The 14,226-nt window shown below is 50.5% G+C and overlaps 2 protein-coding genes across 2 annotated transcripts; both read right to left on the bottom strand.

Moving 5' to 3' along the window:
* Positions 1 to 207: 207 nt before the first annotated feature.
* Positions 208 to 8,309, bottom strand: LOC119714638 (NACHT, LRR and PYD domains-containing protein 1b allele 2-like). Its single transcript, XM_038171568.2, has 12 exons — positions 8,273 to 8,309; positions 7,894 to 7,929; positions 7,504 to 7,539; positions 5,707 to 5,882; positions 3,958 to 4,022; positions 3,411 to 3,631; positions 3,027 to 3,283; positions 2,285 to 2,410; positions 2,045 to 2,201; positions 1,807 to 1,848; positions 1,412 to 1,465; positions 208 to 754 (listed from the first exon to the last, which is right to left on the bottom strand). The coding sequence occupies exons 4-12, from the start codon at positions 5,803 to 5,805 to the stop codon at positions 453 to 455; spliced, it is 1,323 nt and encodes a 440-aa protein (XP_038027496.2). The 5' UTR covers positions 5,806 to 5,882; positions 7,504 to 7,539; positions 7,894 to 7,929; positions 8,273 to 8,309; the 3' UTR covers positions 208 to 452.
* Positions 8,310 to 8,634: 325 nt separating this feature from the next.
* LOC140000479 (apoptosis-associated speck-like protein containing a CARD) lies at positions 8,635 to 13,364 on the bottom strand. Its single transcript, XM_072030375.1, has 8 exons — positions 13,057 to 13,364; positions 12,228 to 12,479; positions 11,531 to 11,560; positions 11,158 to 11,187; positions 10,779 to 10,814; positions 10,388 to 10,423; positions 9,998 to 10,033; positions 8,635 to 8,675 (listed from the first exon to the last, which is right to left on the bottom strand). Exons 1-8 carry the CDS (start codon positions 13,331 to 13,333, stop codon positions 8,635 to 8,637), a joined length of 738 nt encoding a protein of 245 aa, XP_071886476.1. The 5' UTR covers positions 13,334 to 13,364.
* Between the last annotated feature and the right edge of the window lie 862 nt (positions 13,365 to 14,226).

Raw genomic sequence — 14,226 nt, 5'->3', positions numbered from 1 at the left:
TGTGGGGACACCCAGGAGCCATCCCAATGCCTGAGGCCACTGTATCCTTAGGGGCAGCTGAGGCAGCCGTGTGGGGCTGGTAAACCTGGGCTCTGCTGGAACAGCACTCAGAGTGCAGGCAGAACACGGGAAGTGACAAACATGGGTGCAAACAGTCTTCTTGTGCTCTAAGGACAATTCCTGGCTCGGAAGCACCATTTCAACTTTTTATTTTCTTCTTTTTTTTTTTTTTTTTTTTGTTTCTTTCTTTTCACACCTGCTGGCTCTGGGGCCAGCTTTTTCCCCACGTGGTGCAGTGCACAGGAAGGGTTATCATACTACTTCATCAGTCCCCCTCAGCAGCGCTGGCTGCTGGCTCCTCCTGAGACTGTAGTGCAGGCTCCCCTGAGTCCTTAGATCCCATCCTGGGGTTCCCCATCTCTCACCCTCCCTGAGTCCTCAAAGTCCTGTGTTCACTTGGAACCACCATCATCCTCACGTTGGCCCTCACGATCCTTCAGCTCTTGGATGAGGTAGGGATTGGTTTCCTCCAGCACATCAAGGAACAGGTCCTTGCAGTTGGTGTCCCAGCTGGACATGAAGTCGTAGAGGAGGCGCATTTTCTCCTGCCTGATGCTTTTTGCTTGGATGTGGTTGTACTGCTCATCATTCAGAACACGCATGTAGAGCCGATCCAGAATGCTGTCGACTGATGTCACACGCTGGATCAGCTGCTCTCGGTGTTTCTCCACAAAATGCTGTCCTGGTGCACAGGCTGGAGATGCACAGAAGGGTGAATGGTTGGGTGCTGCTGCCAGCTTGGCAGGAGACAACCCACCAATGTTAATACTGAAGGTCCCGTTACTGCTGTCCCTTGACCCTTAGGGCATAGGTGGCATGGAAAATTAATCCATCTTGTATCTCCCACTTCCACTAAGATTTTGTGCAGGAGAGAGAGATATCCATGACCTCAAAGCAGATCTCATCCTGGTCCTCCTCACCCTAGTCAGAATCTATTTCTAGAGATGTGCTTTATAGGCCACAACTCTGAAGTGGTTTGGGGCTTTGATATAATCCTCTGGGGCTGTCGGGGACACCTTCTGTTGGCAGATAGGACAGAGTTGTGTCCAGGGACACTTCCCTCTTGGAGCTAAAGTGGGACCTCCTGGGAGTCTCCTAGGGGACCATATGGATGAGCAGAGGGACATGATGGAACCCCAGTTCTGCACTGGCAGGAGCTGAGATGCACCAGCTCGGAAGACATCTGCATGTAGAACCCTGAGCTGTGGTTCTTTGGTGTTGTAGTGAATCCTGAAGCACTGATGAAGGGGACACATGAGTCCACAGATTCTTCTGCATTATGGCCTCATGGCCCTTCCCCCTCTGGCAGTCTGGGCTGTATTAGGGTTAAGGAAAGCAGTCATGAACTCACCTTTATGTCTGACCTGGAGAGCAGAGGATGGCTCATGCTCCAAAAGTGAGTGACCTGCATGGGTGAGCAGCAGAAAGGAAGATCTCAGGTTAGGTGGAAAGCCATGGCTGGCATTCTGTGGAAATAGCTTGTGTCCTCATACTGTCCCATTGTCCCTCGCCTGGATGTCATACTAGAATCATAGAGTTATAGAACATCCCGAGATGGAAGGGACCCATAAGGATCATCGAGTCCAACTCCTGTCACCACACAGGTCTACTGCCATTCTCCCCTGAGATGAGGATGTCTGCTGAAGGGAAATCTGCCACCACGACTGAGGAAACGCTCCTTCCACATGTGATGTCTTCTCCCTGGCCCTCCCTGCCAAACCCACACACCCCAAAAGATGAACAAACCTGAGCATGTTGGAGTGGAAGAGGTGGCTTGCTTGATGTCACCTGGAGGAGAGACAGAAGGAGAATGGAGAGTAAGAATTGAAGACAGGAGGATGGGACGCGCATTATTTGATGTCTGAACATCTGCACCTGAGCATGTCTGCACCATGCTCCCTTCCCAGGGCAGGGGACTGAACATTTGGACATCCTCCAAGCCTGTCAGAACCTGTGACATAGACCTGCATCCTGCTCTCCCTACCTGCTCTAAGGAAGGTGTCCCAGAGTGGCTCGCAGTCCCTTTTGCCCTCCTGGTCCGCCTTTGTCAAGGTGAGCTGCATTCCTTCCTCCATGTCCTTGGTGTAGATCTCAGTGAAGAGCTGACGTCTGTCCAATGACAGGTAGGTGAATTTCAGCTTCTAGAAGAGGCAGGGTAGTGTGTCAGGATGATCCATGAGAACACTATTGTTCACCCTGGTTGTGAGGTACGAGGCTCACTTACTTTGGGGTTTATCTCTGCCCTTGAAGAACTGGATACACGATACCACCTGTTAAATCTCAGGATGGTGTTGGGAGGTTTGTGCACCAAGACCGAATGTCCATTTCTCTTCTCATCCTCATCCACTGCCTGCAAAATTGTAGCATAGTGACTTGAGAAGTGGTGACGGGAGTGCCAAGAGGGCAGGGAGACAAAGTGCTAGTCTGATTGCTCTGGTAGAACTCAGCTGAGGAGGAAAAGCTACAAGCAGTTAGAAAGAGCAGGATCCCTCTGATGCCTTGTGGGACCCTCTTCAACAGAGGCCTTTCCTCCAGGTGATTTCACCGAATGAACCCAGTCTTTTCCTGATGCTCTTGCTGCACCAGAGTCACAGAGAAGGTGTTGTTTAGTGTCCCCTGAGATAAACTGTCTCTTCAGGCCACCCTCTGATGGCATGTTGTTGCTGCTGCCCCTCACCTCTCCTTAGATGACAGGCACACTGCCTGGACTCTCTGGGGATTTGTGCCCCAGTGCAAGCAGCTAAAGATTGGGCCTTGCTTCTGACCACATGGCCAAGGCTGTTTTGTGGTCAAGGGAGAGACATCCTCCCAGAAACTGTCTGGTAATGTGTGCCATGGCCAGGGGGAGGAATTGCAGCCTGGAGGCGCCTGTCTCTCTTGACTGCATAGAGGATGTGCACAGGTGACCTGGGTGTGTACCCTGGGAACCACCAAACTTGAATGAACAGAATCAGAGGCACACTCACCTTTTCCAGGCCACGATGGTTGGGGATTAGGTAGAGGTGAAAGGTGATGTCTGCAGCACTTAAGACCTGATAGAGGAGTACGAGGGAATGGACGGGGATGAATGGCAATATGTCAGAAAGCACTATGACACCCATGGGGGAAAAGCTGGGGTCCTGCAGCACAGCATGGAATGGCTTCACCCTTGTAGGCTTCTCCAGGAGTAGGTTCCCATCAACAACATGGGCAATTTGGATCCTGAAAGTGTTTTGCTTCCACTCTGTCAATGGACAAAATATGTTACAGATTGGCTTGCCCCACCAGGGCAGCCAGCCAGCAAGTGGGTGTGTGCTCCTGTAGGGCCCCTCGCTGTCTCACCCACCAAGCCATCATCTTTGCCACAGTACCTCCAAGACACAGGAAGTGTGGGATATAAATGGCCTTTACAGTGCCTGGTGGGGCATGGATGTCGAACACGGGGCCAACCTCCATCCATACAGGGGGGATCCCCGAAGCCAGGTGACGCTCCCAGAAGGAGTACTTGTACTCAATGCTGGTGGCCGTCCTCACCAGGAACTCAAGGTCCGTCTCGACACAGCGGAACAGACCAGCCCGAGGAAAATGAGCTCTGCAGAGTGGTGGAATGAGAGGAGAAAGGAACTGTCAAGTTAAACACCAGGCTGTGGGATCACCCTACCCTTTTCCTTGGAGTGTCCTGCTTTGAGGCTTTCCTCAGCACAACTGCCCGATGTGTAAAGACATGGCAGGGATCTGCCCTGTAAAAGCACCTTTGTCTCTCTGTTGCATGGATGTCTTCCTCTGTTGTAGACTTTCCTGGCCTAGAGATCTTTAATTGGTATGAATTAATCCCTTCCACCTCCCGTAAGAACTGGCCCATACTTGTAACTGTTTGTGCAGGGCAGAATGGAACACACTCAGCCACCAGGTACCTACCTGTATATCTCCTTCTTCCCTCGTTTGTCCCCAATAATCTCTGGCTTCACTTCTTCTGCCCAGTCCTAAACAAGAATCACAGAATCACAGGGTGTTCAAGGTTGGAAGGGACCTCAGGAGGTCATCTAATACTGTTTCCCACAGCATTGTCTTGGAGAAACTGGCTGCTCATAGCTTAAGTGGGTGTACACTTCTCTGGGTAAAAAAATGTCTGGGTGGTTGGGCCCAAAGGGTTGTTGTGAGTGGAGTTAAACCTGATGGGCAGAGGGCCACAAGTGGTGTTCCCCAGGGCTCAGTACCAGGGCCACTTTTGTTTAAGACTTTTATCAATTATCTTGTTGAGGGGATGGAGTGCACCCTCAGTGAGTTTGCCGCTGACACCAAGTGCTGAATCTGCCTGAGGGTAGGAAAGGTTTGCAGAGGGATCTGGATAAGTTAGATCAATTGACTGAGTCCAATCACATGACATTCAACAATGGTAAGCACAGAGTCCTGCACTTGGGCCATAGCAACCCCATACAGTGGTATAGTCTTGGGGAAGAGTGTCTGGAAAGGTGCCCAGAAGAAAAGCTGAAGGAATAAGCAAGAAGGGTGGTTAGGCATTGGAACAGGCTGCCCAGGGAGGTGGTGGAGTTGCTGTCCCTGGAACTATTTAAGAGGTGTGTGGATGTGGCACTTAGGGACATGGTTTAGTGGTGGACATGGTAGTGTTAGGTGGATGGTTGGACTTCCTGATCTTAAAGGTCTTTTACAGCCTAAACAATTCTACAGTCTGGTCCAAAACCCCTGTTCAAGCAGGCCCACCTAGAGCAGGTTGCCCAGCACCATGTCCAGAGAGTTTTTGAAGATCTCCAGGGAAGAAGACTTCACAACCTCTCTTGGGAACCTGTGTCAGCGCTCTCAGGCTTTCCTCATAGAAGTGCTCCTGGCCTTTTGTCATCTCCATGTCCCTATGTGGGACTCTCTCCCATAGTTCCGTGGTACTCTTTCTTGTACTGGGGAAGCTCTGTGCAACAGTACAGCCAGTTGTGTGTCATCTACAAACTTGGTGATGGTATGCTCTGTCCCATTATCCAGATCATTAATGAAGATATTAAACAGGACAGCACCCAGCACAGATCCCTGATGTACACCACTAGTTACTGGACTCCAACTAGACCTTGTGCTACTGGCCACTACCCTCTGGGCCCAGGTGTTCAGAGAGTTTTGAATCCACCTCACTGTTTGCCCACCGTGCCATCCATCAACAGCTTCTTTATGAGGATATCAATAGGGGACAATGTCAGAGCTGTGGATATTGTCTTACTGAAGTCCAGGAAGACAATGTCCATAGCTCTCCCCTCATCCATTAGGCTGGTGGATCAAAGAGCATGTGCTTGTCTTGGCCCTATGGGCTTCCTCCTGGGCGCTTCTTTGGCTCTGACTCAGGGCCTCAGGCTCAGAAAATGCATCAGGCTTTTGTCCCACATGAAATGAGTCAAAGAACTCATTAGGATTGTATCCAGATGCACTGAAGTGACTGGAAATGAATCCCCCTTTTCACTTCCCTTTGCTGGTCAACACCAGAGATGGATGTGTACAAGGGTAGCCTGGGAAACCACAATAGCGTGAGCAGGCAGAGATGTGCAGACCCTGAGCCCAGCTGCTGGATGTCTTCATGCACTCACATGCTGCCCTTGGAGAGGAGCTCCAAGAAGCTCTTGTAGCCAAGGTGAGGACAGGAGTAAGGAGAACCCAGTACTGCCTTACCTCTTCAGCGCGACATGACATGCAGATGGCACCTGAACGTGTGTTGCTGCCCGAACTGGGACTGGTGCTCTTATCAATGTCTCCAAAGAGTGGTAACATGGACACTGCTGCCCCATGGACGCTGCTGCCCTCGTCCGACCAGTCTGTCTTTTTAGAGGGCAAGTCCCCAGCTGTAGCTGTCAAGTAACAAGCAAGTGAGCATCCTTTCTCCCTAAGGCCTCAGGAGCTGTGATGACCTCCCCAACTCCTGAGGTCTTGTAGGAACTTGAGCCTGAATGCTCCAGAGGAGCTGTCCCAGTTCAGAACCCACCTTTACATTTTCCCCTAAACCTCTTGAGATCCTTCCTCTGCCTGCCTTGCGGGTCTATTCATGAAGGTTGAAGCCAAGAGATCCCAGCTGACATTTAAGCCCCATATTTCTTGCTCAGCAGCAGGAGGCCTGAGGAATGGCCTCTTCCCACCCTCCCTGTACTTCCATTTCCCAGTAGATCCCTTGAAAAAGACAGCTTGGGGAACAGCAAACAGAAATGCAGCTGAGCTGTAGAAGACACTTGCCACTTCCTGGAATAGTGACATGCTGTATCATTGCTCAGGACATACTATGAAGGAGGAAACCAAAAGCCAAGAACTGTCTAGATTGTTAGACATTTTAAGTAGCATGACTACATAGAATTTGAATTGATCTAACTGCTGCTTTGGGTAACTCTCCATTCTGCACACAGCTCTTAGGTATTTGGCTGCAGTGTGAATTTAATTTTGTTTTATCAGTTGTGATAATACACTTGCCAGGAATGTTTCTGATTTTCTTATCCTGAATGATACTGGGAAGAGAACTGGAGTGAAGTCAGTGGAACCCTCCCTGCTGTGAGGCATAGCCACATGGGAGCCCCCTTTGTGCTATTCCCTGATTATGTTTGCAAGATACTTTGCTGCCTTTGCATGTACACTTTGAGTCTTGAGTGGCTACTCAAAGTGGAGCTGAGATTGTGGCCCACCTTGCTCCAGCTGAGGTGGTTTTTTCTCTCTCTCCAGCAGTGAGAAGAAAGGTGGACTTGGATCCCTCCACTCCACTGCCCAGGACAGGTCTGGGCTTGGCTGAAGGGAGATACTCGCTGTGTTGCATTTCCTCATGAGGAACATCTAGGTTCAGCCATAATTTCTTTGGCTTTCATAGCCAAAATTTCATAGTTTTGTAGCCTGTCATCTCAGAAGTGGAGAGATTTTTCCCTCCAAGGCTCAGTCTGTAGTGGAGCCAGGTGCCTGCTGTGGATGCACAGGTAAAAGTTGGAAACTCAATGCCAGCTCTGCTTCTGGAAGGGTATATCCTGAGGGGATTTTGGGAGGGTGATACATTAAGAAAATAAGAAGATGATGACACTGAGCAATTCAGAGCTCACTCAGCACTTATCGCCCTGATTACTAAGGCCAGACTGCCCAGAGACCTGGAGGAGAGAGGAGTCAGTGGTGAGGTACAGGAAGCAGGGTGACCTGATTGCCTCGAGGGCTTGGGAAAGGCTGCCTGGAGCAGAGCAAAGGAGAGGCAGCTTTTAAGTAAAAGAAATGCAGCTGAGCAACACAAACAAGTACTTGCTCTGTTATGGAAGAGCAGCACCTTCCAGCACTGTCCAGTGCATAGCTCGAGGATGGGGACCACGGGCCAAGGACTACCTGGATTTTCAGCCACCTTAAAATGCATTAGAGCACTGAATGGGACAGGAGGTGACTTTGGGAGGGTGATGCATTCAGAAAATGAGGGGATGACAATTCTGAACAGTTCAGAGTTCACCCAGCACTTACCACCGTGAAATTTAATGAAAGACTGTGCCCGGGGACCTGAAAGAGAGAGGAGTAAGTGGTGAGGTACAGAATGCAGGGTGACATGATTGCCTTGAGGGCTTGGGAAAGGCTGCTTGGAGCACAGCAAAGGAAAGAGAGCTTCTAAAGAAAATAAATGCAGCCAAGCGATGGGAGGAGGTATTGCTCTGGTGTGGGAGAGCAGCACCTTCCAGCACTGTCCAGTGCATAGCTCAAGGACAGGGACCAAAAGGCAAGGACTGCGTGCATCCTCATCCATCTTGAACTTCATTATTGCACTAAATGGGACAGGAGGGGAGTCTGGGAGAGTGATGCATTCAGAAAAAAAGGGCATGATGGTGATGAGCAGTTCTGAGCTCACTCAGCACTTACCGCCCTGACGTACAGGTTCAGACGGATACTGGGGAGCTGCAAGAGAAAGGAGTAAGTGGTGAGGTACAGAATGCAAGGTGACATGATTACCTTGAGGGATTGGGAAAGGCTGCTTGGAGTGCAGCAAAGGGGAGACAGCTTCTAAGTACAGAAATGGAGCGGAGCAACAGGAGGATGTACTTGCTCTGGTGTGGGAGAGCAGAACCTTCCAGCACTGTCCAGTTCGTAACTCAAGGACAGAGAGCAAAGATCAAGGACTGTCTGGGTCCTCAAACATCTTAAAATGCATTTGAGCCCTGAATGGGACAGGAGGTGGTTTTGCGAGGGTGATGCATTCAGAAAACGAGGGCACGAACATGCAGAGAAGTTCATAGCTCACATTGAAGTTCTGCAGTGTTTTTCTGGGGACCTACAAGAGAGAAGAGTCAGTGGTGAGGTGCAGAAAGCAGAGTGACTTGATTGCATCAAGGGGTTGTGAAGGGCTGCTTGGAGCACAGCAAAGGTTAGACAGCTTCTAAATAAAGAAATGCAGCTGAACAACAGGAGGGGGTACTTGCTCTGGTGTGGGAGAGCAGCACCTTCCAGGACCGTCCAGCACACAGCTCAAGGACAGGGACCACAAGCCAAAGACTGTCTGGATCCCCAGCCATCTTAAAATGCATTATTGCACCAAATGGGACAGGAGGGGACTTTGTGAGGATGATGTATTCAGTATATAAAGGGAAGACAATGCTGAGTAGTTCAGAGCTCACCTTGAGGATAGAAAATGTCTTCCCAGGGATCTGCAAGAGAGAGGAGTCAGTGGTGAGTTCCAGAAAACAGGGTGACTTGATTGCCTCAAGGCCTTGGGAAAGGCTGCTTGGAGCACAGCAAAGGTGAGACAGCTTCTAAGTAAAGAAATGCAGCTGAGCAACAGGAGAGGATACGTGCTCTGGTATGGGAGAGCAGCACCTTACAGCATTATTCAGTGCATGGCTCGAGGATGGGGACCGACGGCCGAGGACTGCCTGGATCCTCAGCCACCTTAAACTGCATTAGAATCATAGAATCATTAAGGTTGGAAAAGACCTTCAAGACCATCTGGTCCAACCATCACCCTACTACCAATGTCACCCACCCAACTAAACCATGTCCCTAAGTGTCAGGTCCAACCTTTCCTTGAATACCCCCAGGGACAGTGACACCACCACTTCCCTGGACATCCCATCCCTATGCCTGACTGCTCTTCCTGAGAAGAAATGTCTCCTAATTTCCAATCTAGACCTCCCCTGATGCAACTTGAGGCCGTTTCCTCTAGTCCTATCACTAGTTATCTGTGAAAAGAGGCTGGACATTCAAGTCCCCACAGCTTCCTTTCAGGTAGTTTGTAGAGAGCAATAACGTCTCTCCTTAGCCTCCTCTGCTCCAGACTAAACAACCCCAGTTCCCTCAGCCACTTCTCATCGGACTTGTGTTCCAGACTCTTCACCAGTTTTGTAGCCCTTCTCTGGACATGTTGCAGGGCCTCGATGTCCTTCTGGTACTGAGGGGCCCAAAGATGAACACAGTACTCGTGATGCGGCCTCACCAGAGCAGAGCACAGGGGGTCGATAATCTCCCTGGCCTTGCTAGCTGCACTATTCCTGATATAAGACAGGATGCTGTTGGCCTTCTTGGCCACCTGAGCACAATGCTGGCTCATGTTCAGGTGAGCATCAGCCAGCACCCCCAGATCTTTTTCCTCTGCACAGCTTTCCAGCCACTCCACCCCAAGCCTGTAGCATTACATGGGGTTGTTGTGGCCAAAGTGCAGGACCCAGCACTTAGCCACATTGAACCTCATCCCATTGGTCTCTGCCCATCAACCCATCCTGTCCAGGTCCCTCTGCAGGGCCTTCCTACCCTCCAGCAGATCAACACTTCCCTCCCATCTTAGTATCATCTGCAACTTCACCGAGGGTGCACTCAATTCCCTCATCCAAATCATCAATGAAGAGGAATAAAGAAGAGAATAAAGAGGATGGGAACCAACACAGACCCCCGGGGGACACCTGTGGGAGAGTGATGCATTCAGAAAATCAGGGGATGATGATGCTGAGCAGTTTAGAGTTCACCCAGCACTTACCATCTGGAACTATATAGACAGACTGTGCCGGCGGACCTGCAGGAGAGAGGAGTCAGTGGTGAGGTACAGAAAGCAGGGTGACCTGAATGCCTTGAGGTCTTGGGAAAGGCTGCTTGGAGCACAGCAAAGGTAAGAGAGCTTCTAAAGAAAATAAATGCAGCCAAGCAATAGGAGGAGGTATTGCTCTGTTATGGAAGAGCAGCACCTTCCAGCACTGTCCAGTGCATAGCTCAAGGACAGGGACCAAAAGGCAAGGACTGCGTGCATCCTCATCCATCTTGAACTTCATTATTACATGAAATAGAACAGAAGGGGAGTCTGGGAGAGTGATGCATTCAGAAAATATGGACATGATGATGAGGAGGAGTTCAGAGTTCCTCCAGCACTTACCGCCCTGATTACTAAGGCCAGACTTTGCCCAGAGACCTGGAGGAGAGAGGAGTCAGTGGTGAGGTACAGAAAGCAGGGTGACCTGATTGCCTCGAGGGCTTGGGAAAGGCTGCCTGGAGCACAGCAAAGGAGAGGCAGCTTTTAAGTAAAAGAAATGCAGCTGAACAACACAAACAAGTACTTGCTCTGTTATGAAAGAGCAGCACCTTCCAGCACTGTCCAGTGCATAGCTCAAGGATGGGGACCACGGGCCAAGGACTACCTGGATCTTCAGCCATCTTAAAATGCATTAGAGCACTGAATGGGACAGGAGGTGACTTTGGGAGGGTGATGCATTCAGAAAATGAGGGGATGACAATTCTGAGCAGTTCAGAGTTCACCCAGCACTTACCACCCTGATTACTAAAGCCAGACTGTGCCCGGGGACCTGCAAGAGAGAGGAGTAAGTGGTGAGGTACAGAATGCAGGGTGACATGATTACCTTGAGGGCTTGGGAAAGGCTGCTTGGAGTGCAGCAAAGGGGAGACAGCTTCTAAGTACAGAAATGGAGCTGAGCAGCAGGAGGATGTACTTGCTGTGGTGTGGGAGAGCAGAACCTTCCAGCACTGTCCAGTTCATAGCTCAAGGACAGGGACCAAAGATCAAGGACTGTCTGGGTCCTCAAACATCTTAAATTGCATTTGAGCCCTGAATGGGACAGGAGGTGGTTTTGGGAGGGTGATGCATTCAGAAAACGAGGGCATGAACATGCAGAGAAGTTCATAGCTCACCTTGAAGTTCTATAGTGTGTTTCTGGGGACCTACAAGAGAGAAGAGTCAGTGGTGAGGTGCAGAAAGCAGAGTGACTTGATTGCCTCAAGGGGTTGTGAAGAGCTGCTTGGAGCACAGCAAAGGTTCGACAGCTTCTAAATAAAGAAATGCAGCTGAGCAACAGGAGGGGGTACTTGCTCTGGTTTGGGAGAGCAGCACCTTCCAGCACTGTTCAGCACACAGCTCAAGGCCAGGGACCACAGGCCAAAGACTGCCTGGATCCCCAGCCATCTTAAAATGCATTATTGCACCAAATGGGACAGGAGGGGACTTTGTGAGGATGATGTATTCAGTAAATAAAGGGAAGACAATGCTGAGTAGTTCAGAGCTCACCTTGAGGATAGAAAATGTCTTCCCAGGGATCTGCAAGAGAGAGGAGTCAGTGGTGAGTTCCAGAAAACAGGGTGACTTGATTGCCTCAAGGCCTTGGGAAAGGCTGCTTGAAGCACAGCAAAGGTGAGACAGCGTCTAAGTAAAGAAATGCAGCTGAGCAACAGGAGAGGATACTTGCTCTGGTATGGGAGAGCAGCACCTTACAGCATCATTCAGTGCATGGCTCAAGGATGGGGACCGATGGCCAAGGACTGCCTGGATCCTCAGCCATCTTAAAATGCTTTACAGTACCAAATGGGACAGGAGGGGACTTTGGAAGGGTAATGCATTCAAAAACCAAGGGAATGATGGTATAGAGCACACACAGCGCTTACCCTTTAATATGATGCTACCCTGTGCCTGGACAGCTGCAGGACAGAGGAGACAGAGAAGTGAAAAAAATTAGGGTTAAAGCACTATATCTGCAGTCCTGGGATTCAGCTGGAAGCATGAGTTTTCCTAATGTGTTCTTAATAGCCTCCTCTACTTTTGTCGTTTGACAGTAACTGATGTGCTGCCACCTCCTATAGAAATGGCTCCTGACCATCCCAAGGACAAGGTGTTTATATGCAACTGTAGTTGGCTCATTATCCTGAAAGGCCCAGCCCCTATCTTGACTTTTTCACAGCTGGGAAGATAGTAAGGGTACATTTCTTACCTGTATATGCTAAAGTGAGAATTGGATTTGTTGCACATAGAACCTTATACAGGCAATATTTCTTTGTGACATCCCACGTTGGCACTAGTTCATAGAGCTTCTGCATTCTCTTGTGGTTGGTTCTTTCTGACATGATGCTGTCAGACTGCTCAGAGGTCAGTACATGTTCATGGAGGAGAGCCATGATGACATTAGCCACATTAGAGGATTGCTGGATCACAATTTTTTTGTAGCGCTCGACAAAATTTGCCCCTTGTAGAGAAGTGGAGAATAAAGTTGGTGCAATTCATACCTCACCAGGGTAGTTCCAGCTATGAAAGAATCTGAATGGTTGATGTGTCAAGTTCCCTCCTTCTTCCCCCAGGGAAGTGCAAGGTCTGATGAAGGTGGGATGGTGGAATTGGGCAGGAACCCCTTGCCCTCCACCCAGGAGGGTGCCCCAGCCCTGTGTAGCCCAGAGCCCCATCCAGTGCATTCTGCCTTTCTGCAGTGGGGCCAATGGGGAGAGGTGGGGTTGTGCAGGGACCCTCCAGCTGCTTCTCTGGGATGAGGCTGGAGCAGAGAGCATGTTGCTTCATCTACAAGTTATTTACACCAACTGCAGACATGTAAGTGCAACCCAGATATTCCAGGGAGACCTGGGTAGAAGGAAGCATTTGCTCTCTATGGGACCAGGTTCTGAGGTGTGTGTCTTGGCACAGCATTTTGGGCTGAAGGCAGTACAGTGCCAAGGGGAACAGGCTTCTGCAGCACTTGCAGTAACAGGTATGGGTCACTTCGACTCAGGGCTACCCCAGTCCCTGCCTGAATCTTATTTCCCCCAACTTACCATCGGTCAGCCTGTGCAGGAGTGCATATGCCAGGGTGCTCCTTCCCATGGCCTTCAGCACTCTGACTGTAACCTTCACACAATAGGGCTGTCCGTAGTGGCTGCACAGCAGCTCGGCGAGGGCTGCTCGTGACAGCCCCATCAGGCTCTCCAGTTCGATGCGCTCATACTGCTCCTCGGGCTGGATTTTACTGAGTTCCCTCTTGAATCTCGGGAAGGCGTATCTCCCTAGCTCTTCAAGGGTTTCCCGCAGGAGATGTGCCATGATTTTCTCCATACTGCCTCTTGATGCCCCAGTTCACCACGGTGCTGCTGCAAAAGAGAGGCAGATGCTTGCGGATGAGTGGCTGTTGCAGGACGCAATCCCCCCCCCTCCCCCTAGAGCAGGAGTTTTTTGCTGCAGGGAGGCAGCAGAAATGTTAAGGACATCTTTCAGCTGGCGCTATGGGGACTGGCAGGTTATTTAGGGATTCTTGGCAGAGTGAGGAAAGACCGTAGAGCTGTGGTTATAATTACAGTTGTTTCAATTCATAACCATTTAAGCAAGCAGTGCAGCTTATTCTTACCTACAATAGCTTATTGTTGCACAGAATTTATGTGCAACAAAGTACGGTATACTTATTACCATAGCTTTCTTACTGTCTAGAATTCTTGCTTTCCATGACTTGTCAGTCACTTCCTGTCTTGTAGCTGTAGAAAGTGAAATAGAAACCTTTTATCCCTGTGGGAGCGCTGGGATGTCCCGGGATAGGGTGGAAACCCGTCTCCCCCCCCCCGTTCCTCACACTGCTCATCCCCTCCCCATCACCTCACATCCCTGCTCCCCTTCCCAGCCTCCCTCCCTCCCTCCCTCTGCCTCAGCCCCTCTGCTGCCTCGGGGACCCCACATACGAACCCCCCACAACCTCGGTGCCTCCCAAGTTCCGCCTGTGCATGCGCAGAAGTGGCGGCACCTTTGGGTGCTTCTCGGGCTGGGTGGGGAGCGGTGTGCAGGGGGGTGCGGCCGTTACCGAGCCCTGAGGGAACGGCACTGGGGGCACGGCGCTGGGTGGGGGAGGCCCATGCGTGGGCATTCACCCACAGACTTTAATCTGGGCTGGACAGCAAGGGGTGGGGGTCTCGGGTAGTGGGTCCATGCTGCTATGCCCTGGAATGCTTGTGTCTGTGGTG

Source organism: Anas platyrhynchos, chromosome 32, assembly GCF_047663525.1.
Source record: "Anas platyrhynchos isolate ZD024472 breed Pekin duck chromosome 32, IASCAAS_PekinDuck_T2T, whole genome shotgun sequence".
In the NCBI taxonomy this organism is placed as follows: Eukaryota; Metazoa; Chordata; class Aves; order Anseriformes; family Anatidae; genus Anas; species Anas platyrhynchos.
Note: the sequence above shows the minus strand (reverse complement) of the source record. Positions and strands in the feature narration are given on the sequence as shown.